Source organism: Alternaria infectoria (assembly GCF_024043175.1).
Source record: "Alternaria infectoria strain BMP 0036 chromosome Unknown scaffold_1, whole genome shotgun sequence".
In the NCBI taxonomy this organism is placed as follows: Eukaryota; Fungi; Ascomycota; class Dothideomycetes; order Pleosporales; family Pleosporaceae; genus Alternaria; species Alternaria infectoria.
In genome coordinates, this window is record NW_026250690.1 from 887,295 (window position 1) to 913,790 (window position 26,496).

At 53.5% G+C, this 26,496-nt stretch overlaps 9 protein-coding genes across 9 annotated transcripts; 7 read left to right on the forward strand and 2 right to left on the reverse strand.

The window, feature by feature from the left end:
* Positions 1-1,671: 1,671 nt before the first annotated feature.
* On the forward strand, positions 1,672-5,173 carry J4E92_000335 (uncharacterized protein; the record flags this gene model as incomplete). The annotated part of the gene is made up of 2 exons (XM_051491753.1): positions 1,672-4,377; positions 4,427-5,173. The coding sequence occupies 2 exons, from the start codon at positions 1,672-1,674 to the stop codon at positions 5,171-5,173; spliced, it is 3,453 nt and encodes a 1,150-aa protein (XP_051357265.1).
* A 2,347-nt stretch (positions 5,174-7,520) lies between these two features.
* Positions 7,521-8,887, forward strand: J4E92_000336 (uncharacterized protein; the record flags this gene model as incomplete). Its single annotated transcript, XM_051491754.1, has 4 exons — positions 7,521-7,670; positions 7,728-8,181; positions 8,233-8,619; positions 8,679-8,887. 4 exons carry the CDS (start codon positions 7,521-7,523, stop codon positions 8,885-8,887), a joined length of 1,200 nt encoding a protein of 399 aa, XP_051357266.1.
* Positions 8,888-10,501: 1,614 nt separating this feature from the next.
* On the forward strand, positions 10,502-11,611 carry J4E92_000337 (uncharacterized protein; the record flags this gene model as incomplete). Its single annotated transcript, XM_051491755.1, has 1 exon — positions 10,502-11,611. One exon carries the CDS (start codon positions 10,502-10,504, stop codon positions 11,609-11,611), a length of 1,110 nt encoding a protein of 369 aa, XP_051357267.1.
* Positions 11,612-11,893: 282 nt separating this feature from the next.
* On the reverse strand, positions 11,894-14,491 carry J4E92_000338 (uncharacterized protein; the record flags this gene model as incomplete). The annotated part of the gene is made up of 1 exon (XM_051491756.1): positions 11,894-14,491. The coding sequence occupies one exon, from the start codon at positions 14,489-14,491 to the stop codon at positions 11,894-11,896; it is 2,598 nt and encodes an 865-aa protein (XP_051357268.1).
* A 1,347-nt stretch (positions 14,492-15,838) lies between these two features.
* J4E92_000339 (uncharacterized protein) lies at positions 15,839-16,642 on the forward strand (the record flags this gene model as incomplete). The annotated part of the gene is made up of 1 exon (XM_051491757.1): positions 15,839-16,642. The coding sequence occupies one exon, from the start codon at positions 15,839-15,841 to the stop codon at positions 16,640-16,642; it is 804 nt and encodes a 267-aa protein (XP_051357269.1).
* A 1,586-nt stretch (positions 16,643-18,228) lies between these two features.
* On the forward strand, positions 18,229-20,229 carry J4E92_000340 (uncharacterized protein; the record flags this gene model as incomplete). Its single annotated transcript, XM_051491758.1, has 2 exons — positions 18,229-19,760; positions 19,812-20,229. 2 exons carry the CDS (start codon positions 18,229-18,231, stop codon positions 20,227-20,229), a joined length of 1,950 nt encoding a protein of 649 aa, XP_051357270.1.
* A 1,029-nt stretch (positions 20,230-21,258) lies between these two features.
* Positions 21,259-22,722, forward strand: J4E92_000341 (uncharacterized protein; the record flags this gene model as incomplete). Its single annotated transcript, XM_051491759.1, has 1 exon — positions 21,259-22,722. The coding sequence occupies one exon, from the start codon at positions 21,259-21,261 to the stop codon at positions 22,720-22,722; it is 1,464 nt and encodes a 487-aa protein (XP_051357271.1).
* A 274-nt stretch (positions 22,723-22,996) lies between these two features.
* PHB2 (Prohibitin-2, subunit of the prohibitin complex (Phb1p-Phb2p)) lies at positions 22,997-24,060 on the reverse strand (the record flags this gene model as incomplete). The annotated part of the gene is made up of 3 exons (XM_051491760.1): positions 22,997-23,332; positions 23,384-23,808; positions 23,883-24,060. 3 exons carry the CDS (start codon positions 24,058-24,060, stop codon positions 22,997-22,999), a joined length of 939 nt encoding a protein of 312 aa, XP_051357272.1.
* A 707-nt stretch (positions 24,061-24,767) lies between these two features.
* On the forward strand, positions 24,768-26,271 carry J4E92_000343 (uncharacterized protein; the record flags this gene model as incomplete). The annotated part of the gene is made up of 3 exons (XM_051491761.1): positions 24,768-25,403; positions 25,456-26,080; positions 26,144-26,271. The coding sequence occupies 3 exons, from the start codon at positions 24,768-24,770 to the stop codon at positions 26,269-26,271; spliced, it is 1,389 nt and encodes a 462-aa protein (XP_051357273.1).
* Between the last annotated feature and the right edge of the window lie 225 nt (positions 26,272-26,496).

The following is a 26,496-nucleotide window of genomic DNA, read 5'->3' on the forward strand; positions in this document are numbered from 1 at the left end:
ATCCGCTCAGCGTTCACGGGATGGCTCTCACATCGAAAGCTGGGGGGAGATCACAAGACTACGTCATGTGTAACCAAATTCCTCGATCCCGACGCCATGGGGATGGACGGATGGCTAGGTGCAGGCCAAACATCATGAGCAAAACCCTCGATCGCAGCAAGCTGTGCGATCGGACAAAGTCGAGCCAGGGAGGGGAGTCCGGTTGTACGGCGCTGTTGACGCAAACAACGCGAAGACGCGTCTTGGGCAATACTCAGAATCAGCTGGAAGGGTCCTGATGACGACACCCATAAACTTTGCTCAGGCAGTCAGCTGAAACTGCAGGCAAAGCAATATGGACAAGCAGATGTTTCCCACGACTCGCAAAGCCTATCGATAGCTGAATAGGCGAAGATGCGTGCAATCGATAGGGAGGCTGCAGGCGAGCTGCAGAGGCAATCATAATGGGGAGGGCTAAGATTGTGACGCGGGCCGCCGAACTGGTGGCAGGCGGGCGCAAAGCTGGAGCCCCTATTCCGCGCGACTCGGCCACCCGATGGCATGAAGACGATAAGATTTGCTAATTTGGGCATAGAAGGGGGGATAGGTCGACGCGTGGTTCGAGCGCCCTGGTGCCGATACTGTGGTTGGGGAAGATGCGGTGGTGGCGAGGATGTGGTGTTGTTTTGATTCTGCTTGTTGATCAACAAACACGGCATGTAAACACGCACACCTGAACGTGGCAAGAGCTCCGCAGCAGCGCCTCGCAGTGCAACAGACGTGCAGCGAGCTGGCAGCGGTGGAGCTTCGCGTGTCTAAATTTGCAGAGCCTACTCGGGTCGCCTCTATGACTGCTTCACTTTGTGCTGCAGACGTGGATTCGATTGGCAGGCAGGGCTAACGGGCTTCGCTGCAGGGCGTCACGAAGTAAGAGGCGGGTTGGGACGCACGGGCCCCGACGCCCCAACTTTCCTGCCACACGCCCGGCGAAAAGACACCCTGCACATGAGAGAACGCGTCTCTTCTCATATACCACTGCATTCCCAGCCGATCGCTATCGAGCGCAAGAAGGGTCTCTCCATCGCTCGATCGCTTGCACTCTCCCCTCGCCATTGCATCATCGCGTTGTGACGCGCCTGCCGTGTGTTGCGACTATACTTGCCTAACGTGCGGAGGTAAACACGCGACGCCTGCGCCCTCGCTTCCCCAGTACACGACACAGCAAATCACCCTCCGACACGCCGTCAACATCAACACGCTCTCTCCACCTCCAGCCATCCTTTCTCCACCAGGACCCTCCATCACCAGGCCTTGTATGGAGCACCACCGGACTTCGGCCGTTGCTTGTTGAAGGTGGAATCACGGAACCCGGCCAGCATCGAGCACTACGCCATCGCGCGCCTGTCGACGACATTCCACGCATTCATACCGCGGCCCGCATCCACCACGCGCCAGCAGGACTACCGCGCCATCGCTATCGACTGAAGACTGCACTCATCTCCATGCCCTCTGCGCCTGCCTAAAACACGTCAACACGTCACGGAGACATCGCCGCCCGCCATCTGCCCGTCTCATCCCAAAACATCCCAACTCACTCCAGACGCCCCGGTCACGAGCAAAACTCTGCATTGAGCCGCTCTCACTACGCGCGCCATGGACTACGGATATTCGCCCAGTCGCGAATGTGGCACCATGCACTTTCCCTCACCAACCGGACCCCACAGCTACCGACTCGACAGCACCCACTTCTCCCACCTCCAGGAGCTCCGCCGCTCTCTGTCGCGCTCACCCTCCAAACAGTCGCGCTTCCAACTCCGCAACTCCGACACACCCCGCTCTCCCATCTCGCCCCTCGCCATTGCGCGCGCATTCTCTCCCAAGGCGAACAAGGTCACCAGCCCCATCGCCAACTTCCCTGAGTCACCACTAGCGCAAGCTGCACCGGCCAAGAAGAAGTTCTCCTTGCGACGCTCAGGCCCTTTCCGGTCATCGCCGCGCACGCGCAACAGCAACTCCAAGAGTCCCCGGCGACGCGCCTTGGCCGAGACCTCCGACGTGGGCAACGCGACGCCCTTCATTACGCGACACTCGCCTGGCCAAGAAAACGCCCCCGCGCGACGCCCCAGCGCAGAGTCCCCGGACACCATGGATATGGACAAGCGACTAGAAGTCGACGACAAGCCCATCAAATTCGAGTTTGCGCGCCGCCCCGAGCTGTCGCCTGCGCCACCAGCAAAGTCAAGCCCGCTCAAGCGCAACGACGGACTGATGAACCTCAGCGGTTCGCCCGGATCCAGTCCCATGGCAAAGCGCCGGAGCCTGCACGGCGTGTCGAGCCTCGGAAACGACTTCGAGAGCATATTCGACCCGTCCCCCGCACCGCGCATCTCTGCCGATGAGAGCTCGCGCTTGTACCATGACATGACGAACGGCTTCTCCTTCAACAGCTCACCTATTTCGGGTGCTACATCACCAGTCCGCCGCACAACGTCACTGCGCAGATCGACCCTATCACAGCGATCCAACACCCCGCGCAAGCCGAGCAACGATGGCGAGTTCGCAATGCCTGGACCGGCTGCCTCCAAGACGCGCAACCGCATGTCCCTCGACAGCACCGTCAACTCAACCACCCAAACACCGCCTGTCCAGACGCCTTTCCGCAAGTCTACCTTTGACGCCGGGCGCATGGGCTTGCCAACGCCATTCCCTCGCGGAGCCGGTGCAGCACAGCCGCACCCGCTCTCACACGCGCATACACCATCTTCTGCTTCATCCAGTCTGAGCGGCACACCAATGGCTCCTCCCCGCGCTCCAGCCGTTCAGTGGGGCGGCCCTGCATTCCCCCCGCCTCCGATGCCCAACAACCCACACTTCTCTCGCTCACTTCCCATCGGTATCGGGCGCCCACATGCCCCAGATGGCGAGCAGTCGACGCAAGACTCGTTCGACACACCCTTCAAGATTGCGCCACCGGCACCTGTCGCCTTCTCGACCGGCCTTCTGTCCAAGAAGAACCGCAATGCGGATGAGCCAGCAGCAGGAGGCATCTATGTCATGCCTGACACGCCGTCCAAGCGCCAGTCTTTCCCCCCTGCTGCAGCAGACCGCACTGTCAACCTTGACACACCCTTGGTCAAGAGGAGTGGCAGCCTCTTTGGCAATGAAGCTCGCCCACAACATCAGTTCGGCACGCCTAGCACACCGTTCAGTGCAAACGTATCCAAGTTTTCAACAGAGGCTTTCGGCAGTCGACCAAGCATCTTCGGTGGTATGAGCGGTACCATGCAACGCCGAGGCAGCTTCGTGAGTATCGACGGTGACAACGACGAGGATGTCGCGCCGGACACACAATCACCGACAGCGAACCGGATGGGTGACAGTCAATCCAGCGCAGATGACATGCCACCCACACCGACCAAGCCCAGCAATGGGTCCAGCCGTCGTTCAAAGGAGAGCAGCCTGCGCCGTAAGACGTTCCGCTCGCGCCCTTCCATTGGTCAAGACACCTTTGCAGTACCCGATAATGATGGTCGGCCAACGAGTAAGTACACATCTCGTATAGATTCAGTGGCTTTTCCGGATGAAGACAGCTCGTCAGAGGACGCTGAGTCTGAGTCAACGGTTAATAAGTCCCCCTCCGCATATGCCCTCAACGCGAATAGGAGTCGACTGCTGCGGCAAGCCAATACGTTGGCTCGCCCTCTGTCTCTTTCGCGGCAGGTTGCGGGCACATCTCTCCAGTCGTCGGATAGCGAGAGCAATACTAAACATTCTACAGCAGCTGGAAGCCTCTTTGGCGCACCGTCACCGCAAACTCCCGCGCACGAGTCTTTTGCCCCTCTCGATGCGAGCAAGCTGTCAATCTCCGGTAACCGACGGGGATCGTTCCCTTTCAACAGCAGCTTTGGCTCCTTTGCGCCCGCCACACCGACAACGCCACGTGACTCCGGCTTCTTTGGAAGTGTCCAAGGAGCCATCCCGATCGGCCTAACAAAGAACGATGTGGATGAGTCCTTGAGTGAACGATTCCACGAGATCAAGCCCCTCGATGGCGGAGAGGGCGAATTCTCTACAGTGTACCGTGTGAGTCAACCGGTCAAAGTCTCGCCGCTGAGGTCGCCCGCCGGCAGCCAAGTATGGGTTGTGAAGAAGTCGAAGAAGGCCTACATTGGCGCAGGAGATCGTCAGAAGAAGATGCGTGAGGTCGACATCCTCTACGCTCTCCAGGGCCACGAGCATGTGTTGGACATCAAGACCCACTGGGAATTTGACCAACACCTATACATCCAGACCGAGTATTGCGAGGGCGGTAACTTGAGGAAATACCTCGACACCGTTGGCTTTAATAGCCGTCTCGATGACTTCCGCATCTGGAAGATCCTGCTCGAACTTCTGATGGTATGTCTAATTATAGTCTTTGTTCACAACACCGCTAATCCATTTGCAGGGTCTCAAGTCCATTCACGATGCTGGCTACATTCATCTCGACCTTAAGCCCGCTAACATCCTCATCGACTTTGAGGGCGGACTGAAGATTGCAGACTTCGGTTTAGCGAGTCAGTGGCCAGCTCCAGCTGGCATTGACGGCGAAGGCGACCGCCACTACCTTGCACCCGAGCAACTCTCTGGTCGATTCGATAAGCCTGCCGACGTTTTTGCCCTTGGCATGATGCTGGCTGAGATTGCTGGCAACTGCGTTATTCCCGAGAATGGCGACTACTGGCAAAAGCTACGATCGGGCGAGTTTGAAAACGTGCTTCCCAGTCTGACTTGGAGCGCCGACAGTAGCACACTCAGTCGGGACTCCCATGGCGACCCGGTCTCTGAGCCAGCGAGGCCTTCCATGGATGGCTTCCTCATGTCGGACGCCGCAGAGGACTCAATGGCGTCCATTACAGTCAAGCCAGCCTCTAACCCTGAGGAGGAGCTGGCCCGCGCACCTTCATTCATGGTGCAGCGCAACGACCCTAACTCGATGGACCACGTCGTCTACGCCATGCTGAACCGAGACCCCGACATGCGACCAACTGCCGAGCAAGTCCTTCAATGCTACGGTTGCCGATGGGTTGAGTCAAGACGCCGCGCTGGTGCCACCATCTACGAAGGCAATTTCGGACCCAGCGATGAAGTCCTTGCCACTTACGCCAATGACCACCAGGACGGTCTCTTCGAGGACATGATGGATATGAGCTAAGCGCTTGCGCGAGGCTGCTCATCATTCACTATTGTTCTCTTGTTACTACTCCGCTCCGTTTAGTCCACACAAATACTGTCTTGGTTACGACGTGCATCTGCAGCCATTTTCCGAATGTCCTGCGATACTGTGGTACCTCGACATCATCATCATCATCATCAACATCACCCTTGTACACTATTCTGACGATCTGGCGTTTTGAGATCGAAAAAAGGGAAAAGCACTCCCGATGCTTCACGACTCACTCTGCGACGAGTCGCCTGTTTTCTGTTTTATACTTTTCCTTTGTTTTCTCACCACTGTTTCTATTACGAGCTTCTGAACGTTACGGCCACGATATCTTGGGGTAACAAGGTTGTCACTTTTTCGGGCAGGTTTTGGGTTTGGCCATTATCTTGGAGTTTGTGCGTTGCATATGCATCCCCCCACGAGGATACCTTCGCAGCTGGAAAATAGCGCGAATGGGGATTGGCGTTCTTCTTCCTTGTCTTCTTCTCCTTTTCGTATTGAATGACTGGTACGGCTTTACTGTATCAATGTAGGGGGGTTCTGAGTGGAGTTGCGGAGGCTGGGTCTCTTGGGGCCGGTTGGGTTACGGCGGTGGGTGGAACGGCGGACATGGAAGGGTAATGTTGAAAGAGCAATATCACTCACGATATCATGACCCAAATCATTGGTCCTTTCTTGCGGCTTGTGATGTGATGTGATATGCTGAAACTGCACTGCCATTGCGTCTAATCCAGCCCATGAAGGAAGATGGAGGGTGCGAGAGGAGGCCACGTGTTTTAGTCCCTTTCGCAAGACTGGGCTTCCGTCCTTGGCTTACACTTGGTATTTGTGCTGTGTATGCATCAAGACAATTGTTCAAATACCGAACATACGACAAGGATGATCCTTACTTCCACGGAGAATACAAGGCCACCGTAATGGCAGACTAACTAACCATTCATCTCTCTCTGTAAGTGCGGTCATGTCATGCCTTGTGCATGGCGTATGAAGGGATAGCTTGTTAGGAAGCTCTATTGGCATTCTTAGAAGTGCCGGTAATATAGGGCTCGCGTGCCATAGCAAACGGGCTATGCGCGTATGCTTACGACTTTAGTATGAACTAAACACTTGGGTTGGCTTGACGAGATATTCTGGTGTCCGGCGCCGAAGATAAGCTGACTATTGGGGGAGAGGTGTAAGCTCCTTCTTGATAGACTTGCTTTCCAAGCACTTTCTCGGCTCTCCTCTGTGGTCTTTGGAAGTCAATCTGAAGTTGATTTACGCTGGAGTTCAATCACGCTGTTCCCTCTCATTCGCATCGGTAGAACTACTTCTTCCCTGTATAATCAGAAGCAAAGTACCTAAGTAGGGCGTCGTAGTCTCGGACGGGCAAAAGCCGCGAGGGGCTTTCTTGATTCAAGTGACACGGAAAGCGTGCTTACCTCCTGGGCTAAGTGACAAGAGCGATGAGCTAGCTCTTCGACCAATGTTTGTGAGCTAACAATGACTGCCCGAAGCTTGGAATTTCAGGATCTAGAAGGCGTGGAGGCACTTGCATGTCGACAGTGCTGAATCCTACGGTCAAATCTGCACGTGAACGGCCGATCACATAGTATCCGTAGCTATTTTACCTGGGATGTATCGATAAGAAAAGGCTAAGCTTTTTGGGAGATATAGGGACATGGGCATATTGACCAGGAGTCTCCAATTCTGCGGCAACCCCATGCGGCAATGTATCTCCGCCCGTGGCCTTGGATACGAAAAGGTGAATCTAGGCTTCTGGTGCATTGTCCAAAGCACGTCGGTAACGGGTAGCGGGTCGAGTAACCCCGACCGGTCAAACTGTTGTGCCAAGAAGGCACAGCGGCTTGGTGTGCATCGGGAAGCAAGGAACATACGACAAGCGCATTCGAAGTACCGTGCGATAATTTAGCCTACAAGTTGCGCGCAACAAACTTTCGGTATTGAAGAATGATCCAATGAGCGAAAGGTTCTTCGTCAATAGTCATGATCGTGCTTCCTCTGACGCAATTGAAATCCGTTGCGCGACTCCAAGGGCGGGGTCGCGATATGCCGACACCATCCAACCCCACGGGGTCATTGCGCTTAGCCTCATCGCCGGCCTCTCTAACCCTGGGCTAATTGAACGCCATCGGCCCTCTTCCACCATGCCATGCCGCAAATGGTTTACCAGCGAGCCGCATGATGACGAAAATGCCGCTTTATGGGTTCTGCCGAGATAATCTAATATTCTCTTTGCCGGGACGAGAACGGTCAAGGGTTTATCCGGACAGCTGCTTCATATAATGGGGCAGTCTCCGCGATTTGGAGATGTACAGTCGGTCAATCTCACCTCAAGATGCCATCTACATCCGTCTTCCTGGCTGCTAGCGCAGCAGTTGGCTGTGCTTTCGCGCGGACTGTACCTGAGTCTGCACAGGTCGTTGACCAGAAGAGCTTCAATGTCTTGGAGACAGTCCCGCCACCTTCTGGAGCCAATGCGACATCGGTACGTTTTTCATCTTTACATCCTCGTGAAGCTCGAAAGGATCTAACAAAGACATAGCTCTTCGTTTGGCCCAGTGTGACTGCCGATTCTCTTCTGGAGAAGCCTTTCCACATTTATGACGAGGAATTCTACGACGTCATCGGCGAGAACCCTTCGTTGACCACCATCGCAACCTCAGAGTCGGACCCGCTCTTCCACGAGGCTGTTACGTGGTACCCTCCGACAGAGGAGGTGTTCTTCGTCCAGAACGCTGGTGCGAAGGCTGCGGGTACCGGACTGAACAAGTCTTCCATCATTCAAAAGATCAGTCTTTCGGATGCCGAGAAAGTTAGGAATGGATCCCTAGAGGCAGCACCTGTCACTGTCGTCGACACCGCAAACCCCCAGGTTATCAACCCTAACGGCGGTACCAACTACAAGGGCAACATCATCTTCGCCGGTGAAGGCCAAGGTGACAACGTGCCATCGGCATTGTACATGATGAACCCTCTGCCACCGTACAACACCACCAGTGAGTATCCCAATCTCACCCAGAAACAAATAGTGACACTAACCATCCTAGCTCTTGTGAACAACTACTTCGGTCGTCAGTTCAACTCGCTGAACGATTTGGTCGTCAACCCAACAAATGGCGATCTTTACTTCACCGACACACTCTACGGATACCTCCAGGATTTCCGTCCCGTACCCGCTATTAGGGAGCAGGTGTACCGATACAACTTTGACACGGGTGCGCTAACCGTTGTTGCTGATGATTTCGGCCACCCCAACGGAATCACCATGTCGCCCGATGGCAGGAAGGCGTACGTCGCCGACACTGGTATTGCAATGGGTTTCTACGGTTACAACTTCACTGCCCCCGCGTCGGTCTACTCGTTCGACGTCTGTGCGGATGGTACTTTTAGCAACCGCAAGACCTTCGCCTACCTTCCCGTTGGTATCCCTGATGGTAAGTTTCGCACGTGGACATGCAACCTTGAAAATGCAATCGCTAACGTTCCACGACAGGTGTACACACCGACTCTATGGGCCGTGTTTACACTGGTGCCGGAGATGGTGTATGGGTCTACAACCCTTCGGGCAAGCTCATTGGAAAGATCTACACGGGTACGACAGCAGCCAACTTCAAGTTTGCGGGAGAAGGACGGATGATCATTACCGGTCAGACCAAGCTATTCTACGCGACCTTGGGCGCCTCTGGAGCACCCATTCAGTGATCGACGAATCCGTCAATGTCGCTGTCTAAATTACTGAACGTATACCATAATGTGTTGTACCGCACAAATAGACAAATAATGTAATTTGAAATATCAGAGCTGCATAATGCCAGAGATTGAACACTGCCCAAGTGACAATGCTGCCCAAGAGGATTGAAAGATGCAACGTGCTAGTACCTGCGTTCGGTGTATTCTTCATCAGGTTCGCCTTCCCGAGGCCAGAGTTCGCCTGCAGGCCGCTGTTGCATGGTGGCGTTCACTAAACATCCACTAATTATCTATTGGCCCTCGGGTGTTGGAGTCCAATGCGCAGGTTCGCGAGCCCGCACGTGACCTTCAGGCCTAACATAAGGGGAAGCTAAGTCCACGAGTCCCGAGAAAAGGGCCGCCACTTTCAGTCGGCGCAACCCCGGACCCCAGGGAAAGGTAGCCTCCGGCTCCTGCACATTGCTAAACGCCACTTCGACACCAGACAAAACACGAAGCGATACAGCACTGCCTCCTCTTGGGCACCTGAGCCAGTTGGGTCTCATGATGCAACGCTGCTGGAATACAATTCACACGATTTCTAAGTGCGCAGATCTTTCACTGATCAAATGATGCAAAGACCGCATTTTGTTCGTGCCGCGTGGCTCAGCGACTGAACAGCACGCCGTCTGCTTGGCACATGGTCACAGAAACTAGAAGCTCTGAACCGCACTTCCCCCATACTGCAGGTACTTCAAACTTTAAATCACGTACGCTGCAAGCGAAGAGGCCCAAGCAGGAGGTATCAAACCGACGCGCTTTCTATATGACACCGGGAACCAAGTATTGGTATCGTCCGTTAGTAGGGGTCGAAGAAGCGCATGAAGCTTCTAGCCCTGTGTTTCCTTTTTGGTCGATCCGGAGAACCTTCCATCGACCGTGCATGGACAACAAGAGACACCGACGATGGTACCGAGATCATCCAGGCCTCACGTATAGTACCCGAACGCGAGATGTGAAGGGGTCAGAGGTTCATCGGCTGCTGGCCGTTGTAACACCCATGGCAATATCTTACAGATAATACGGCCCAGGTCATCATACGATGCTTGATCGTAAAGCCAAGGGGTCTTTCAAGGAAAATAGAATTGGACAGGGACATGCTAGCTACGGGAAGCTGACAAGGCTACAGGAGCGAATCGCAACCTGACATCGCGCTGAGGATTAGCAGGAACGGACCGATATCTGATTGCGATTCAAGCTAGTGTGGCTTGCATCGCATTCGACTCCCACCAATGGGGGCTTTCACGCAAGCGAACATGATGTGTCGCCAAGCAAAGGAGGGTCTCATGAGATGTCTTCCGCCCTCCCCGGACGAAACAGACTGTCAGTGTGAGGGATTTGCTGGCTGGTTTCCGCGTGGACCAGGATCGGTATGTCGTAAAGCCCCTGCGGTTGCGGCTCAGTACGGCTGAAATCGAGATAGGTAGCATGGAAAGGTTCAGATTACCCATTCATGGCGATACCCCGGCTACACCGAACCTAGCTGGACGCTGAACAAGTCTTGTGGAGGCGATCCCCAGATCCGCTTTCAAACTCCACCTTTCGCTTCGTTGACTGCTTTTCCCTCAAACATTCTCTTGCCTCGCGATGGCAGTCGACATCGTGGTCTCCAAGACCATTGCGGCAGTCTTCCTTAGCATAGCACTTTACAACTTCCTCGAACTTAATGTCTACATCTTCACCTTGTTCAAGAGACGGAGCGGGCTCTACTTCTGGAGCTTCACCATATCGACATGGGGCATCGTCTTCAACGCCATCGGCTACACGCTCATGCACCTCGCAAATATTCCGCAAAAGAACATTTACGCCACATTCATCCTGGTAGGATGGTGCGCGATGATCACCGGACAGTCTGTCGTGCTTTACTCGCGACTACACATCGTGATGCACAACAGGAAGAAATTGAAAGCCGTTCTGGTTATGATCATTACCAACGCCATATGGCTCCACATACCCATTATCGTCCTGGTCTACGGAAACAATTCCGATAACCCCACACCCTTCGTACAGCCCTACCAGATCTACGAAAAGATCCAACTCAGCGTCTTCATCGCCCAGGAACTCATCATCTCCGGTCTCTACGTATACGAAACGACGAAGCTCCTCCGTATGGAACGTACGATCGGAAACTTTGGCACGAAAAGCCTACTCCAACACCTCATCTTTGTCAACTTGCTCGTCATCCTCCTGGACTTCAGTATCCTGGGCCTCGAATTTGCAGACATGTTCGAGATCCAGACATCGTGGAAGCCGCTCGTATACAGCATCAAGCTCAAGCTCGAATTCAGCATCCTTAACCGCCTCGTCGCCCTGACTAGGAACGCTCGGAGTGGATGTGCCAGCTCGTACAGCAACGGCGGAAACCGGTCAGCGGCCGTAGCGCTAGGAACGGTTCGAGGAACGGGACACCAACGCTCCGCTTTAGCCACAAACACGGAGCACCAAGAACAATGGGAGGTACACGTTACCAGCGGAAAAGCAAACAACGACCAGCTCCCCTCGACCGTTATCAAAACAACAGAGTTCACGGTCCAGAGCCATAGTCGCAAGGACAGTGACGATAAGATCAGCTTCGCGGGGAGCAAGGAGGAAATACTGGCACACTCGGCGGCTCACAATACTCAAGGGAGTACGTCGTCGGCGTCGTCAGATCACATTCAATATAACGGACGATACGATAGCCAGCCTTGGCAATAACCCGAGACTGCGTGTCCTCTTGCGCATGCGGTTGCTACGAAGTTCTTTGATACCAATAGACTTTTTCTTTGTTTCCTTCAATGACACGAATGTATGAGAATGCCATGTATTTACATTTAATATTGCTAAATTTCACTAATGTTGAATCTTTCCACACATACTATCCAGTTGCCTGACCTGAGCTCACAGTGCAATTATCCGGCTTAAGGGACTAGATACACCCCCTTTACCAGGAACTGTGTTTCCTGTCAGATTCTTCAGTCGCTCACTATGTAGGCTAGGCTACTCTTCTGCAGTGTCGAACTCGTCAGTATCAGAGTCTTCGACAGCAGAATCATGGCGCTCGTGTTCAGACGCAACCGAGTCTGTAACGATGGGGCGAGGCGATGCTAGCGCCAATTTCCCTGGCTCCGAGAACTTAACTGAGGCCACCGAGCGGATGGGACTAGCCTGATTATGATGCGCTTCATCCCAGGCCGACTCGTTTGACGAAACTGAGGAAGCTTCAACAGTCGAGACATAGCTCTTAAGCAGAGGCTCAGTATCATCACTACACTCGCTGTCTTCGTACCCTGGAGAGGAGTCGTATATTGGTGAGGGGTAAAGTGCTGACGAGTATCCCAGCTGTGGCGTCGAAAGACCAGGGCCGATGCGGTTTTCGGAGATTTGTGCGTTCCGACCGTCAAGCGATAGATCTAGAGGGTCGAATGTTATACCGAACGCGAGGGGCTCCGGGAAGGGCTCTCCGATATGACATGTTTCAGTGTCGGTGTGCCGTAGCTCTAGGAGTGATCGGTTATGCAATGGGTCAGTTGAAAGCTCAATAGTATGCTTGGTATAGGTGTCGACGCCCAATAGTGAAGCCTCAACAGACTCAAGGTCAGTGTGGTCTCCAGAGTCCAAGAGCCAAGTATTGATGGCTTTGAAAGGGTTCCAGAATCCCGACTTTCGGTGATCTCCTTGTATCTTCGCAGCTACCTCAATGCCGGATGCTACGGCTGTGATAGGATCAACCAGATCATCCGCGCTAACATGTAGGAGCTCATCATCAAAGGACTCTGGTACGTTGTAGATACCCTCCTCATCAATCAGATTAGCGTAATCAACAGGACATGAGAACTTCTCCGCCCCGCGCTGTAACCAGTCAGCGAATTCGCGGACAGCAGTATCCGGTCTTCCACGATACTGACCGCAGTACTTGGCAAGTTCCGCAGTAGTGATGCGCGATTTGCTCGGGAACTGGGCCTGGAAGGCTAAAGCGAAACGATGGATAGCCTCTGAGGTGTACCGTTTGCAGACATCATTATCAAAGAGGCGCTTGAAGGTCATGATTGAGCTGGCTTTGCTTGCGTAGGAGATGTCGAACTTGCGCTCTACACGACCAGCGCGATATAGTGCTGGATCAAGCTTCTCCGGATGGTTTGTCGTCATGATAATTATTCTCCCTTCCGTGGCATTGACACCATCAATGACATTAAGCAAGCCCGAAAGAGTTACTGATTTGGGTGTAGAATCTGTGGTTTCAGAGGGCTTCGTTGTCTTCTTTGGATCGGTCGCATTAGCGAAATCTTCAGGCTCACCTAGGACTTCTAGAGTAGCCGCCTTTATAGCTTTGACTTGGTCGAGCACCCTGTAGTTTGCGACACTCTGCTTTTCCATGAATTGTGCCAGCATGGTCTCCAGCGCATTCATTTCGGGCTTCTCTTCAGTGTCCCCAGAGCCTGACGACTGAGACTTAGGGCCGAGTTGCGTATCTGAATTGTGTGCGCCTCGGTTACCGACATCGACACCGACACAATCGATATCCTCAAGGCCGATGCAGCTCCGGAAAGGAACTCGACTAAAAGCTTCCCTTAAGTCATAGTCATCCATACCTTGTAAGTTGATGATATACAGGGGCACATTCATGTGCGAGGCAATCCCAGCCAACAGCGACGATTTGCCAGTACCTGGTGGGCCTGCGAAAAGGTAACCATGTCGGTAGGGTCGACCACTATTCTCATACCAAGCTTGGGAATCTTTATGGAAGAACATCTCGATGTCCTGGGTAATATCCTGCATCATCTTTGGGTCAAGATCGATAGAGGACAGAGGACGCTTGTTGCGCTTGGACTTCTTGTCTCCATGCGCTCCCATCTCGACTACGGTCAATTGTGTGCTTTCCAAAACCTGCTTTTGAACATCCTCAAACAGCTCTGTGATAGGCTGTCGACTGTGTCCCCAGCATCGAACGGTGATGGATCCCGAAGGATCGGGAAGGCTTGTGAAAAAGTCATTGGTGCGCAACCGTTCAAGCTCTGATTTTTCCGCAGTGCCAGAGCGCTGAATCTCGAGCATATACTGCCTGCCTTTGTGCCAGAAGGAGCCTGCTGTCTCTCCAGCAATAAGCGAAAGCTCGCCTGTAACCGCACGGAGTTGATGCTCTCCGCGAAAACGTCGAAGCTTCCGGCTTTCTTCAGCCTTTTCGCGCGCTAGAGTCAGCAACCCACCACAAAGTACGCTGTCATAACCACTGATGGTAATAGAACTAGTGACTTGTGGCTTTACCTGGTTCAAAAGCGCGCTCAGTATGACTGGAAGCTGTACACGAGCAGCATTGAGAGCCGCACATGTCATGATCAGGATCTGGACATCTCGACCTCCAGTGCGCTCTTTGATGGCATTTCGGGCAATATCATAGAACTCCGAGTTCATGTAGTTCATGATCCAGGAATCTTGACCTCCGCTGAGTACACCAAATAACCATGACTGGAAAGTCGTTGGAGGAGTGTTGATAGCTTGTTCTTTTGCCGCGTCGTCCTTTAATACTGAGACCGAAGTAGACTTATCAAATCGGACTTCTTGAGGAGCATTCCCAGGAATTCTGCATGATTTGCACATGGTTTAGCGAAGAAACCTCTAAAGCACTCACCAGGAGGGCCAGTAAGGTCTGAAGTGGATGGCAGCTGCTGTCCGTCGAGAGCGAAGTAAGACCTTTGTAGTCTGGCCTGGGTCTAGACATGTTTGCAAACAGCAACGCAGCTTTTGACAGTGCGCTGACATTGCCTACAGTGTCATCTTGAGACGTGATAGGTGTTAACACAACGATGTGCTGTGGCTTCGTGTCGCGAAGATACTGTGAAGAGGTGGCAATGCCGACAGTGTTATGTTAGTTTTTTTTATTAGCACTGTCGCAAGTACTTGAGATGAGGCCATGATACGGGTCGATCATCTGCGGGCGTCATGGACTCGATATCGCGGTTTCTGCGCACCATGTCCACCTACAAAAAAGCTAAACAGGTCTGCAATCTACATCAACATGAGAACATGCAAAGTAGATAACCTAACGTCGATGTAGGCTCTAGACCTGTTCAGGTTTTTTCTTGTCTAAGGTGGCGGCAAATCTGAGCTCGTCATTGCTGTTCCGCATCAGGCTCGGCTATCTGTGAGGCCCGACAAGCACTTCGGGTGAGCGCAGTGCTGGATTGGACAGAGAGCTATTTAAGACGAGGTAAGGCCGTGTTTCTACACTTCATCATCGGAGAGAAGCTAGGTATCATAAGTCGCAGAAGTGGTGAGTCCCGCCGATGCGTCGTGTTCGAGCGAAGGTGCCCGAGACACAGAAGAAACGGCCTAGCGAACAGCAGCCCCCACCGGCTGAACCACAGCCGAACTATCACTCCTCAGACACCACGCGTCTCGAAATGAAATTCGCATGCCTCATAAGGCATATTTCGTCCAATATTGCATGAAAGCCAGTTCTCGCCCTCTACCAAGCATCATGCAAAGGCCACTGGGCACTCGACACCTCCACCGGCTATCGCGGGTTACGAAGCCTCGCTGTAATTGCGCTTCCTTGATTCCCTGCTAACGACATATCCTGCTTCAGGCTGTCCTTCGCGCTTCTTTCCTTCTGTCGTTACTGCTGGTCAGCATGCATCGTTGTTGAGCAATGATTTCCACTTCTTTTTTCTCGTTCCTTTCACTCTTTTCACTATGTCTAATGCACAATGTCGTCGGTGCGCAGATGCTGGGATCGTGGTCGCCGAATCATGGGGGATTCGAGAGACGACAGAACGGCGATAATAATCGTAATGGACAAAACGATGGACCCGACAACAGCGCGTTCACTATCGTGAATGGAAGAATATTTACACCTGGCTTAGGAATCATTCTTGCAGTAGGTGGTAGTGTCAAGACGCGCGATTCTCCTGCTGACAAGAACACAAGCCCCAGCCATTTACGCCCATGGGCGGCGACTTCCTTCATATCGCGCTCGATGTCTCAGGCGATGGCAAACTCCAAGTGCCGCCACGCAATATCGCCGACCCGCTCACCCAGGTCTTTAACTTTACGCTCTTCCTTACATCTACGGTTACGCAGAAGAACTTCACTATATCGAACATAACGACGTCCACACCACCACTCGCAGACATACTAGATCAAGAAAGTGGACAAACAGTCAAGCACATCAACTTCGAATGGCCTGAGTGTTTGGTCGGAGACAACAACGAGGATGAGGGTTCTACTGCGAGGGGGGACTACAACATCAGCATACACCAGAACTATCGACTGAATGGCGTGGACCGATACACCATCTTCAACCTTCCCATCAGCGTTACGAATAGCATTCAGCGTTTCCCTGGTGCCTCGCAGCTTACTACGAAACCCGCTCCCGGTCCGCTCAGTGCAAATGGTGGACGAATGCCCTGCGCCATGATCGAAAACCCATTGGTCGACTTCCAAACCCAGGTCAACAGCGTTAACAACCCACCGGGTACGCCTATGCAGGACATTGAGATTGAGACAAGCGGAAGGAGTGACGGTGGTCAAGTTGGAGGAAATGGGGCGGACGACGGATCAAGTGGGAGGGGAAGTGGGAACAACAATGGTAACGGCCAGGGTGGTACGAGTGGGCAAGGCGAGATCGCAGGTCCAGGCGGTAACGCTCAACTGGGAGCAGCTGTGCGGATGTCGGGGGAGCAATTCTCGATACTAATGATTGGCATGTTGGGAGCGGTCGTAGTGATGTGCACCTCAGTTAGTTTGTAGTCGCTAAGTAGTGGTCCGCAGCCATAACGACTTGATGATACCACGATTCAAATGTGCATGCTTTGTGCCCAGTCAGTAATAAAAGCTGTAATGATGCACAGTCTCACAAATTGCAGTACGAGGCTCGCAGCGTATGCGCTGGGCGGCAGGTTCACGCATTGGCGATTGTAACAACATATGATGTCCATGACGAATTTGATTGATTCTAGATGTCCGACATTATGGTGGAACCTATCCAGCTCCTCCGATATATGCCATGATGCCGTAACTCGTTGTCGATCGTATCGCGTTCCCCGGTGGCGACGCGCTTATTTGGCCTCGTCGAAGACGTAGGTGAGGTGGCACTTTCCGCAGTACTGGCGGTTGTGCATGGCGGCCATGAAGACACCGGCACCGCACTCGGCCTGGGGGCACTCGCGGCGGAGGCGCTCGATCTTGCCGTCACCGTCGACCTTGTAGTACTTGAGGACCGCTAGCTTGGTCTTCTTGCGCTTGTGCTTGATCTTCTTGGGGGTAGTGTACACCTTCTTCTTGCGCTTCTTGGCTCCACCACGGAGGCGGAGGACCAAGTGGAGGGTGGACTCCTTCTGGATGTTGTAGTCCGAAAGAGTGCGGCCATCCTCGAGCTGCTTTCCGGCGAAGATCAGACGCTGCTGGTCCGGGGGAATGCCCTCCTTGTCTGGGCGGTGTTAGACGCGAAACCGGTAGAGCGGTGTGTCGCTACATACCCTGAATCTTGGACTTGACATTGTCAATGGTATCAGAGCTCTCGACCTCGAGAGTGATGGTCTTGCCCGTGACTGGGAGATTGTTAGCCGCTGAGCTCTAGGTGGCGCTGCGCATGCGATCATGGCGATAATGGCGGCGCAGCGTGTGTGCGGGTGGTAACGTACGGGTCTTGACGAAGATCTGCATCTTGAACGCTGAGCCTCTCTTCGAGATGCTTTCCTCACGTAGATGCAAAGGTTGCGGGGAGAAGGCACCAGAGGAATTCGAAAAGTACCAAAATCAATGTGGGCGGGCCCGCGGGCTACTAGGCGCCCCGTGCGTTTTGCAGATGCGCTATCGCCGTCTCAGCCTAGCCTCGCTTCTGGTGCATGGGCGGCTCCGGGTAACCTTGGAACCATGTCGTTGCGGCGGCAACGCCAGATAGAGCTCAATGTTTACCCGACCCGGTAAGGCATTATACATCGTCATATCCTCCTCCGCATTTATCCTCCACTTTGCTACTCATCTCTCGCATCCACATCTCTTTGTTCGTTTCAACTATCGATTGCTGCTTTAGCGACTGCTACTGATCACATCTCTACCAACACACTATACACACACACAGGCTTCGGCCAGACTTACTTGACGCAGGCTACTGGGAGACTGCATCTGTACTGAGGATTCCATAAGGATACTAACCGCCCGGCGGAGCGCCGCTTGCACTGCGTGAGGTAAGTCGTTATCTCTCAGCTCGAGGCTTCCGTCTCATCGTGGTCGGGCCATCACATGATATCAGTTGCTAACAATATACCAGTTTCGGACACCACAGGACTATCCCCCTCCTTCAGAACCGACTCCGGACTCCACCTGCATACGAAATGCTGTCCACAAATATGCCAGCCGGCATCCAGCGCCAACGGATTCAGCACCGCCGACAACTTTCGACACCAGCTGTTTTTGACGCACCCACAGTACGAGCACCACCTGCTAAACTACAACGACGCAACCGAAGCGGCATGAGCTTGGATCTACGCGGTCTCAACCTAGACCCCATCCATGCCGCCCGACAAGCCCAACACCAGGACTACACCCAACGACCAGGACCCTTCGACACACCCACCTTCCAGCAGGAGGACAGTACGGTAAGTAATACTAACAATCTAGGACAAATACCACAGCAATCTATGCAAGTAGCGCAGCCGCTAAGACAGCCCCAGCCGGGCCCCCAGGATTCCTTTTTGGCGTCCCCAGTACAGATCTCTCCCATCACACCGCGGACTCCACGACGGACACTCCGTGCGCAGTCTCCCCAGCAGCCTCCCTCATCCCCCTCTAAACCCCCCACTGCACAGCAACTGAAAGAACTCCACGAGCACATACAATCAGTGTATGGCTCAAGTGGACAAGTCTTCATTAACATCCTCCCAACCCCCACTGCGACACCGCAAAAGCCAGCGCAGCTACCAAGCCATGAGTCGTTTGGCGCAACCCAGCACCCAAGCTTCACTGCTATGGGTGACATCAACCTCGAGCCAACCTCCAGAGCCATGACTTTCGACTTTGACAACCCAGATGCCGACATGGGTTACGAGTCGTCCTCTTACTACACATCCGATGCTTTGTCGCCATCGCCAGTTTCTTCGCCGCAACAGCAGAAAGACATGCACTCTTTCCTAGAGAACATCGAAGAGCACCAAGAGATGATGTTTTCGCACACACCAGCTCTGTTGCCCACACCGCAAACTTCAATGTCGATCAACGGACTCCCCATGGACTCATTCTCCCAGCCTCAGATCTTCAACGACCTTGAGGTTGACGCGAGCTTCGAGTTCACTGGCATCGCACCTGAAGAAGTTGCGCGTTACATCAGCGAGCAAGATGCCACAACTGGCAAGTGGACCTGCCTCTACCATGGTTGCGGCAAGGTCTTCGGACGACGAGAAAACATCCGATCGCACGTTCAAACCCATCTTGGCGATCGTCAATACAAGTGCAATGGATGTGGCAAGTGCTTTGTTCGCCAGCATGACCTGAAGCGCCACGCAAAGATCCACTCAGGCAACAAGCCCTACAAGTGCCCATGTGGCGCCGGGTTCGCACGACAAGATGCCCTCACGCGCCACCGTCAGCGTGGTATGTGTGTCGGTGGGTTCCCTGACGCAGTCCGCCGACAAGCCAAGCGTGGCCGACCGAAGAAGAATCGTCCAGACATGGAGCAGCGTGTCGAGAAGGCCAGCAGGTCGCGGGCACTAGCATCGGCAGCACCATCTTCAGCTGGCTCGCCTTACTCAGAAGCTCGATCGCCATCACCACTCGAGGGCTACGAACCTGCTCAATCGCAGGACATGCCCCAGCTTCTGTCCGACTCGCAAAGCTACGACTCCATGAACGCTTCAGCGGATCCCTTCAGGTTAGTTCTTCAACCACACTTTGTCCAATACAATACTGATACATGCAATAGCTTTGAGGCCTCATCAAGCCCATTCGCAGACGACGCACAATCGAGCTTTGCGTCTGCCAACTACTCAAGCGACGCTGCGTCAATGAACATCCTCCAACAGCTCTCTCAACACTCGCATACGCCTCCTATGTCACCCGCCGACATGCGGCCCGCTTCCGCTGGGTCCGCAAACGGTTCGAGCGCGCCAGTCCAGTCCAGCCCGCTAAAGGCTTCGTCGTCACCATCACGGTCGTCTGTCCAGTCTCATCAATTTACAACACCACCGACATCGCCAATCGAGCCCAAAGACGCCCTCGATGAGTTGTTCGACACCATGCCTGACACCTCATACTCTCAGTTCGACCTTGAGATGAAGGCAATGGGCGACTTCACTTCATTGGACTCCTCATCGTACGACCTTTTGGACTTCACCGTATAAACATTCTTACTCGACGCGACGACGCCACTGCGAGGCTGTATGATAACTGTTATGGATTACGACGTATAATGACTCGGCGTTTGCGAAATCTCTGGAAGATGGTTCAACGCATTGCTTTCAATTCTTACTTCTGGGCAGGCTCTCCAAGATCTTGACAGGATCTAAGATCATTCTTAGGAAAGGATCATGTTTCGCTTCTGGTTTTTGTTACTATAGGGGCCGCGCGACGTGGGGATCACGCTCCTTTGGCAGGCACAATTGTTATTTTCAAAACGGCGTATATGGTTTGGCTATCTCGACGATTGAACGTCAGAACTAGTGCAGTATTTCTGCTAGCGATGCATCGATATGAACGATGAGCGTTTATGTAGCAATGCGACAATGTTGGACGTCTTGTCAATCGACAAATATGACTTCATCTTGAAACATCACTATCCAGACATAATCTTTACCTGTGATTCCCTGGTCAACCAACGAGCTGACAAAAAGTAAGTCATGTATCTGATCTATCGAATTCGGAGTGGCACCTGGGTCGTCACAGGAACGCAGAAGCGCTAAGTCGTCACGGCAATTAGTTGACGTCACGACATCTGATCGCGCGCACCCGTGTTCGCGACGCGCCAGCCCCCGATCCCTTTCACCCCAACCTTTCCAATTTCATACAGTTTCAGATCGATATCCTGACGTCGATTCCAGATCGGATCTATTGACGCACCAGCACCTGCCAGCCACTTAGAATACCTCCCGAAGGTGCCGTTCCCCACTGTCTCGATCGTACCTGCAGATCAGGACGACATCTATGATGTAGATGCATGGGTCAGACAAAGCCCCCTATGGTGTGGCATGGCATTTGCTATGCGATTAGGTCGGCGATCCGGAACAGCGATGATGTCGGTGCAGGGGTAGATTTGAATCTGTGGGCTGTTGCGATGTCAGTATAGATGTAGTGTGCCGTCGTTCATGTTAGAGGCCATTCACACTCATACTCTCACCGGTACGCCTGGCACCAATCGCACTCTCTTTGAAGCAATGGCTCAGACTACCACCAAAGCTCATACCCTACACTTTTCCTATGACAACGACGATAGTTGTGCGCTCACAGCTCTCATCAATGATGTCCGTTTCCACGTCACTGTCGACCCCAAGGTACTTCAGAAGTCCTCTGAGAAGCCTCTCTACTATGAATACCTCGACAAGATATCTGCGCTTCGCGAAGCCGACGAGCGCGAAGAGGAGCTAGCCGAAGAACGAGAAGCAAAAGTGAAGAGCAAGAAGAACAAGAACAAAGACCGACAAGGCTCAGAGGGAAAGGATAGTGGCATCGACGTCACAGCCGACTCTGACGACGAATACGTAGAGGACGACGTCTCAGAAGCAGGAGAAGACGCCGATCAAGACTCCGCGAGCGCAGGCGTCGAACTGCGAAACTGGATCCTCGCCTCCTTCTCCGAAATCACAAACACCTACGCACCACCGAACCGCGAACCCGAAGAATCCACCTTGTACGAATGGTACCACGGCCCCACCTATTTCTACACCCTACAAATCGCCAGCGGAGAACTCTCACCAGAACTCTTGGAAACAACATCCGACCTAGAAGCCCAAATCGAAGCCCTCGTCCCCCGCATGAAAGTCCCCAAATACATGCAAGATTACAAGCTCCCCTGGCTCAACGCCAACGATTTGACCGTCGAGTCCGAAGTCAGCATGCCACCTCCAGCACACCCAGGCCAAGTCCTCCACAAAGAAACAAACGAGACATACTTCTTCAAACCGGTCGTAGCCGACCAACCCGACTCTGTGAAGCGCGAGATACAGATCCTGCGTAAGATCGAGAAATTAGGTCTTGATATCAAGTTTCCCCATCTACGCGGGTTTGTCGCTCAGGGCAAGAGTAAGACTGAAGTCATGGGCTTGTTGTTAGAGAACATCGATGCGCCAACACCATTGACCAAGTTGCTCAGGTCGTCGGTGGATGAAGAGAAGAGGCGTGTTTGGAGTGAGAAGAGTGCGGCGTATGTATCATTACTCCACGACAATGGCATCATTTGGGGTGATGCGAAAGCAGACAACTTCATGGTCGACGCGAATGACGAGCTTTGGATTATTGATTTCGGGGGCAGTTATACAGAGGGCTGGGTGGATCCCGATATCAGTGAGACGCTTGAGGGAGACGATATGGGGCTGGAGAAGATTCAGGCTGCGCTCGAGGATCCGGATAAGAATACGGCGGATTTGGGGTTGGTTGACGAGGAGGAGGAGGATGCAGAGGCGGTGGTGGAGCAAGGAGTGAGTGAGCAGAGTAGTAGTAGTGTCAAGGAGACGGCTAGTACGTTATTTGTTACGGAGAAGTCGGCTGGTGAGGAGGTTACGAGGACGGAGAAGAGGAAGAGGGCTGTGGATGAGGTTGAGAGTGAGGTTGGTGAGAGTGGAGCTGAGGTTGCTGGTGACGAAGACGAGCCTGTGGAGAAGAAGAGGAAGAGCGAAGAGTGATACCCCTATATAGTACTTGCGCATTAATACCATTAACCTTTCGACACAGTCTTGTTTTCTCCTTCATATGATGCTTCAGTGGTACATGTGGCCATCGCATGCGCCTCTTGTATCATGGGAATTGAGCGGGGTTGAGTTGGAGTACTTTGTTGTTATTCGGTCAAGAGTGGAAAGCTACACAATTGCACGCTTGCACCTCGCTTTTCCCAGAGATATTTATACACGGCGTTGTCTTCGAATAGTATGTCCCAAAGACGCATTCCACCTAGTCTTCTTACTTCCTGTTCGCCCTCTGCTCCTTATCCGCTGTGGTTTGGCTGATGTCCAGACCGAGACCCCTGCTGTCGAGGTAGACCTTGTTTGCGCTCTGCTGCAGAATCTGTGCGATATTCCTTGCGTTCTCGAACTCCCTGAGATCGACGTAACTCCTGCTCTTCTTGATGGCGTCACCAATCAGCTCGGCGGAGCGGGCCTCACCCTGGGCGCGGACAACGGTGGCTTGCTTCTCTTGGCGGGCTTTGTCGACGACGAAGGCGGCACGTTGGGCCTCTTGCTGTGCGACTTGCTTGGCTTCGACCGCGGCGGTGAACTCGGGGGAGAAGGCGAGGTGCTAAGGAGTGTTAGACCATGGTGGGGTAAGAACAGGTGGGCGGCAACTTACTGTTAGAGAGACATCGTCGAGCATGATGTTGAACCTCGCTGCTCTTCGGACCAAGTTGTCGCGTACCAGCCTACTGACGTTCTCACGCTGTGTGATGAGCTGGCTGGCATTGAACTGCGCCACGACGCTCTTGAGAACCTCGTTGACGATTGATGGCAGAACACGCTCATCGTAGTCGGTGCCCAGTGTCCTGTAGATCTGCGGCAGAGATTCAACCCGCGGTCTTGACAGTACACGGCAGGTTATGTTGACCATCTGCAAGTCCTTGGTGCCGGTGAGGGAGGCGACGTTTCGGGGTTTGGCGCGCACATCGTAGGTGATGGGTGTCTCGAACCAGGGAATGCGGAAGTGGGTTCCTTCGCTGTAGATTTCCTTCTGGACGCCGCCTACTCGGGTGTACTTGATTGCTCGATGACCACCGTCGACTGTCGCAAGTCAGCACCATGCATCTTGTGGCCCATTGGGAGTCCTTGGAGAGACCCCTGTGAAGAAGACTTACCGTTGAACAGAGCATTGTTCGCCATCCAGATTCCACCACCAACTAGTACCAGACCTCCAAGACCTCCAAAGAGGCCCTTCGGTGGTCCGCCGCCGCCCGCGCCGCCGAATCGAGAGCCGCGTCGAGTGAGCTCATTCTGGATGCGCGCCCAGGCTTCCTTGGGATCCGGTGCAGACATGTTGGCCGTGAAGGTGAGGGTGAGGGGTTGGCGTGGGGTGCGTGAGACGTGTAGGCGGCGACGATGGCGGATGCAGCTCGGTCATGAGGTAGTCGACGATGAGAAAATGGTAGTCGGCCAATCACGACTCCCGACGGCACCGAACCGCCAAGCAACCTCCGCATCGCTGTATCGCGGTGGCTAGACCCTTTTGCGACTATATTTTCGGTCATTTGCGCGTCGCTTGAAACATTCCATCAGTGTCGTACCCACAGGTCGAATGTCCTCGCGGGCTTGACGTCTCATCTTAGATGGTGGCTTACCAGAGTTGTCGCAGTATCTCGGCGCATAGACCACCCAATCAATGTCATAGGTAGTCCCGTCTTAAGCACAGCTGTCCATAAGCTCCCCCATCTCCATTCGGTTTCGTTCCTGCCCATCTGGCGGCGGTTCTTCTTTTCTTGTGCATTGCCATCGTTTCGTGATACCCGATTGTTTCCTTCACTCTCGATTAATTGACTTGCGACCGTCGCGTGAACCATTGCGACGCAGGTGAAGCTACTATCAGCCAAGCAGGAGGTACGTTGGTTCACTGCTTTAGCTCCAATTCGACAACCCTCTGACAAGATTCCAGATAGATAGACTACGTCTGAGTATAATCGAGCAACCAATTGCACCCCGAGTCGAACCTCATCGTCAACCCGAGCACCGCATTGCGCCCCTCCAACATGCGCATCACACCGCAATCGCTGCGGACCATTGCCTGGTCGACACTCGCTCTCTCCACAGCGCACGCCCAATATGTCATAGACAACCTCAGCTTTGGCCAGAAAGCTGGCCAACAAATCTCGCCCGATTACACGACAGTCCCTCACTTCGTCATCCAGGGCTCAGACGACTACGTGCCCCAGATTCTTTCCGACAGAATTATCCTCACACCTCCCTACCCTGGAGGCAAGCGTGGTTCGATATGGGCGCAGGACCCGCTACACCACAGCGGCGACTGGACGGCCGAGTTGGACTTCAGAGCGACTGGCATGGAGCGTGGAGGCGGTAACCTGCAGTTGTGGTACATCAAGGATTCGCAAGCGCGGGAGACACCAGCGAGCCTGTATACGGCTCCTAAATTTGACGGACTGGTACTCGTCATAGACCAGTATGAAGGACACGGCGGCTCTGTTCGCGGTTTCCTGAACGACGGGACCAAGGACATCAGGGCTCACCCTGACCCTGACACATTGGCCTTTGGCAGATGCGATTATGCATACAGGAACCGTGGAGAGCTTACGCCTATCAAATTGCACCACGCAGAGGGTTTCCTAGAGGTCATTGTAGACGGGGAAACCTGCTTCAAGACCAACAAGGTATGCTCTCAAACCCACGCGCTCAGATACACACCACTAACTATCCCTCTAGGTCGATCTCCCTGAAGGCTACTACTTCGGTGTAAGCGCCTCCTCCGCCGAGAACCCCGACTCCTTCGAAGTCCACAAGTTCGTCGTCTCTACCACCAACTCGTACACGCGCGAAGAGCCCAACCTAAGCAAGAAGGACTACATCAACTCCCAGCAACAACACCAACAACAGCAAAACCTCGCCGCCCAACAAGGCCACGAGCAGCAGACGCACAAGCAAAACCAAGGGCAGCAGAACTACGGTTCCTCCACCTCCCAGCAAAACATCCCCAAGATGCTCGAAGACGTCCTAGCAGGCAACATCCGCTCGCAACAAGACCAATTCGCCGACCTCCACAATCGCATTCAGATCATCAACAACCGCGTCTATGAAATCGCAGAGACCGTTACACTCATCCACAAGGAGAACATGGAGCGCTGGGAGGAGCTCCATCGCCGCATCGTACCCATGGACGACCGCGCCGCGGCCACGATCCGCAACATGGAGAAGGTTGAGCGCACGACTATGCAGATACTGCGAGACATCGAGAACAAGGATTACAAGGACATGATGCAGCAGATTCATCACGCCCTGGACAGGAACCACGGACACGTCATGTCGAGTTTGCCTGGTATGATGGGTGATGGTAAGTGACAATTCTCTATCCGGTGCGTCCTGAGAGGGCAGCAAAGCTAACTCGGTATTACAGTTGTTGGCAGCCACGGACCCAGCCTAATGACCTTCTTCTTCATCGCGGTCGCTGTTCAGATTATGATCACAGGTGCTTATATCGTGTACAAGAAAAGGCGAGGCGGCGCGCCCAAGAAATACTTGTAAACCATTCTCCGGGGGCTTGGTATCAGACCAAAAGACGTGCATACATAGGGGTTGGGGGATGTGTACTATACGCTGTATCCGAGAAACGCATTGTTCTCGGTGATTTGTTTGGTAGCTGGCATGGAATGTTACATGGCATTGCTTTTATCGCAAAAGGAGCCGGTGATATGTACGCGGCGTTTGGTTTGTGACTCGCAAGGAAAGTAAGCTGAAGTACGTATTCGT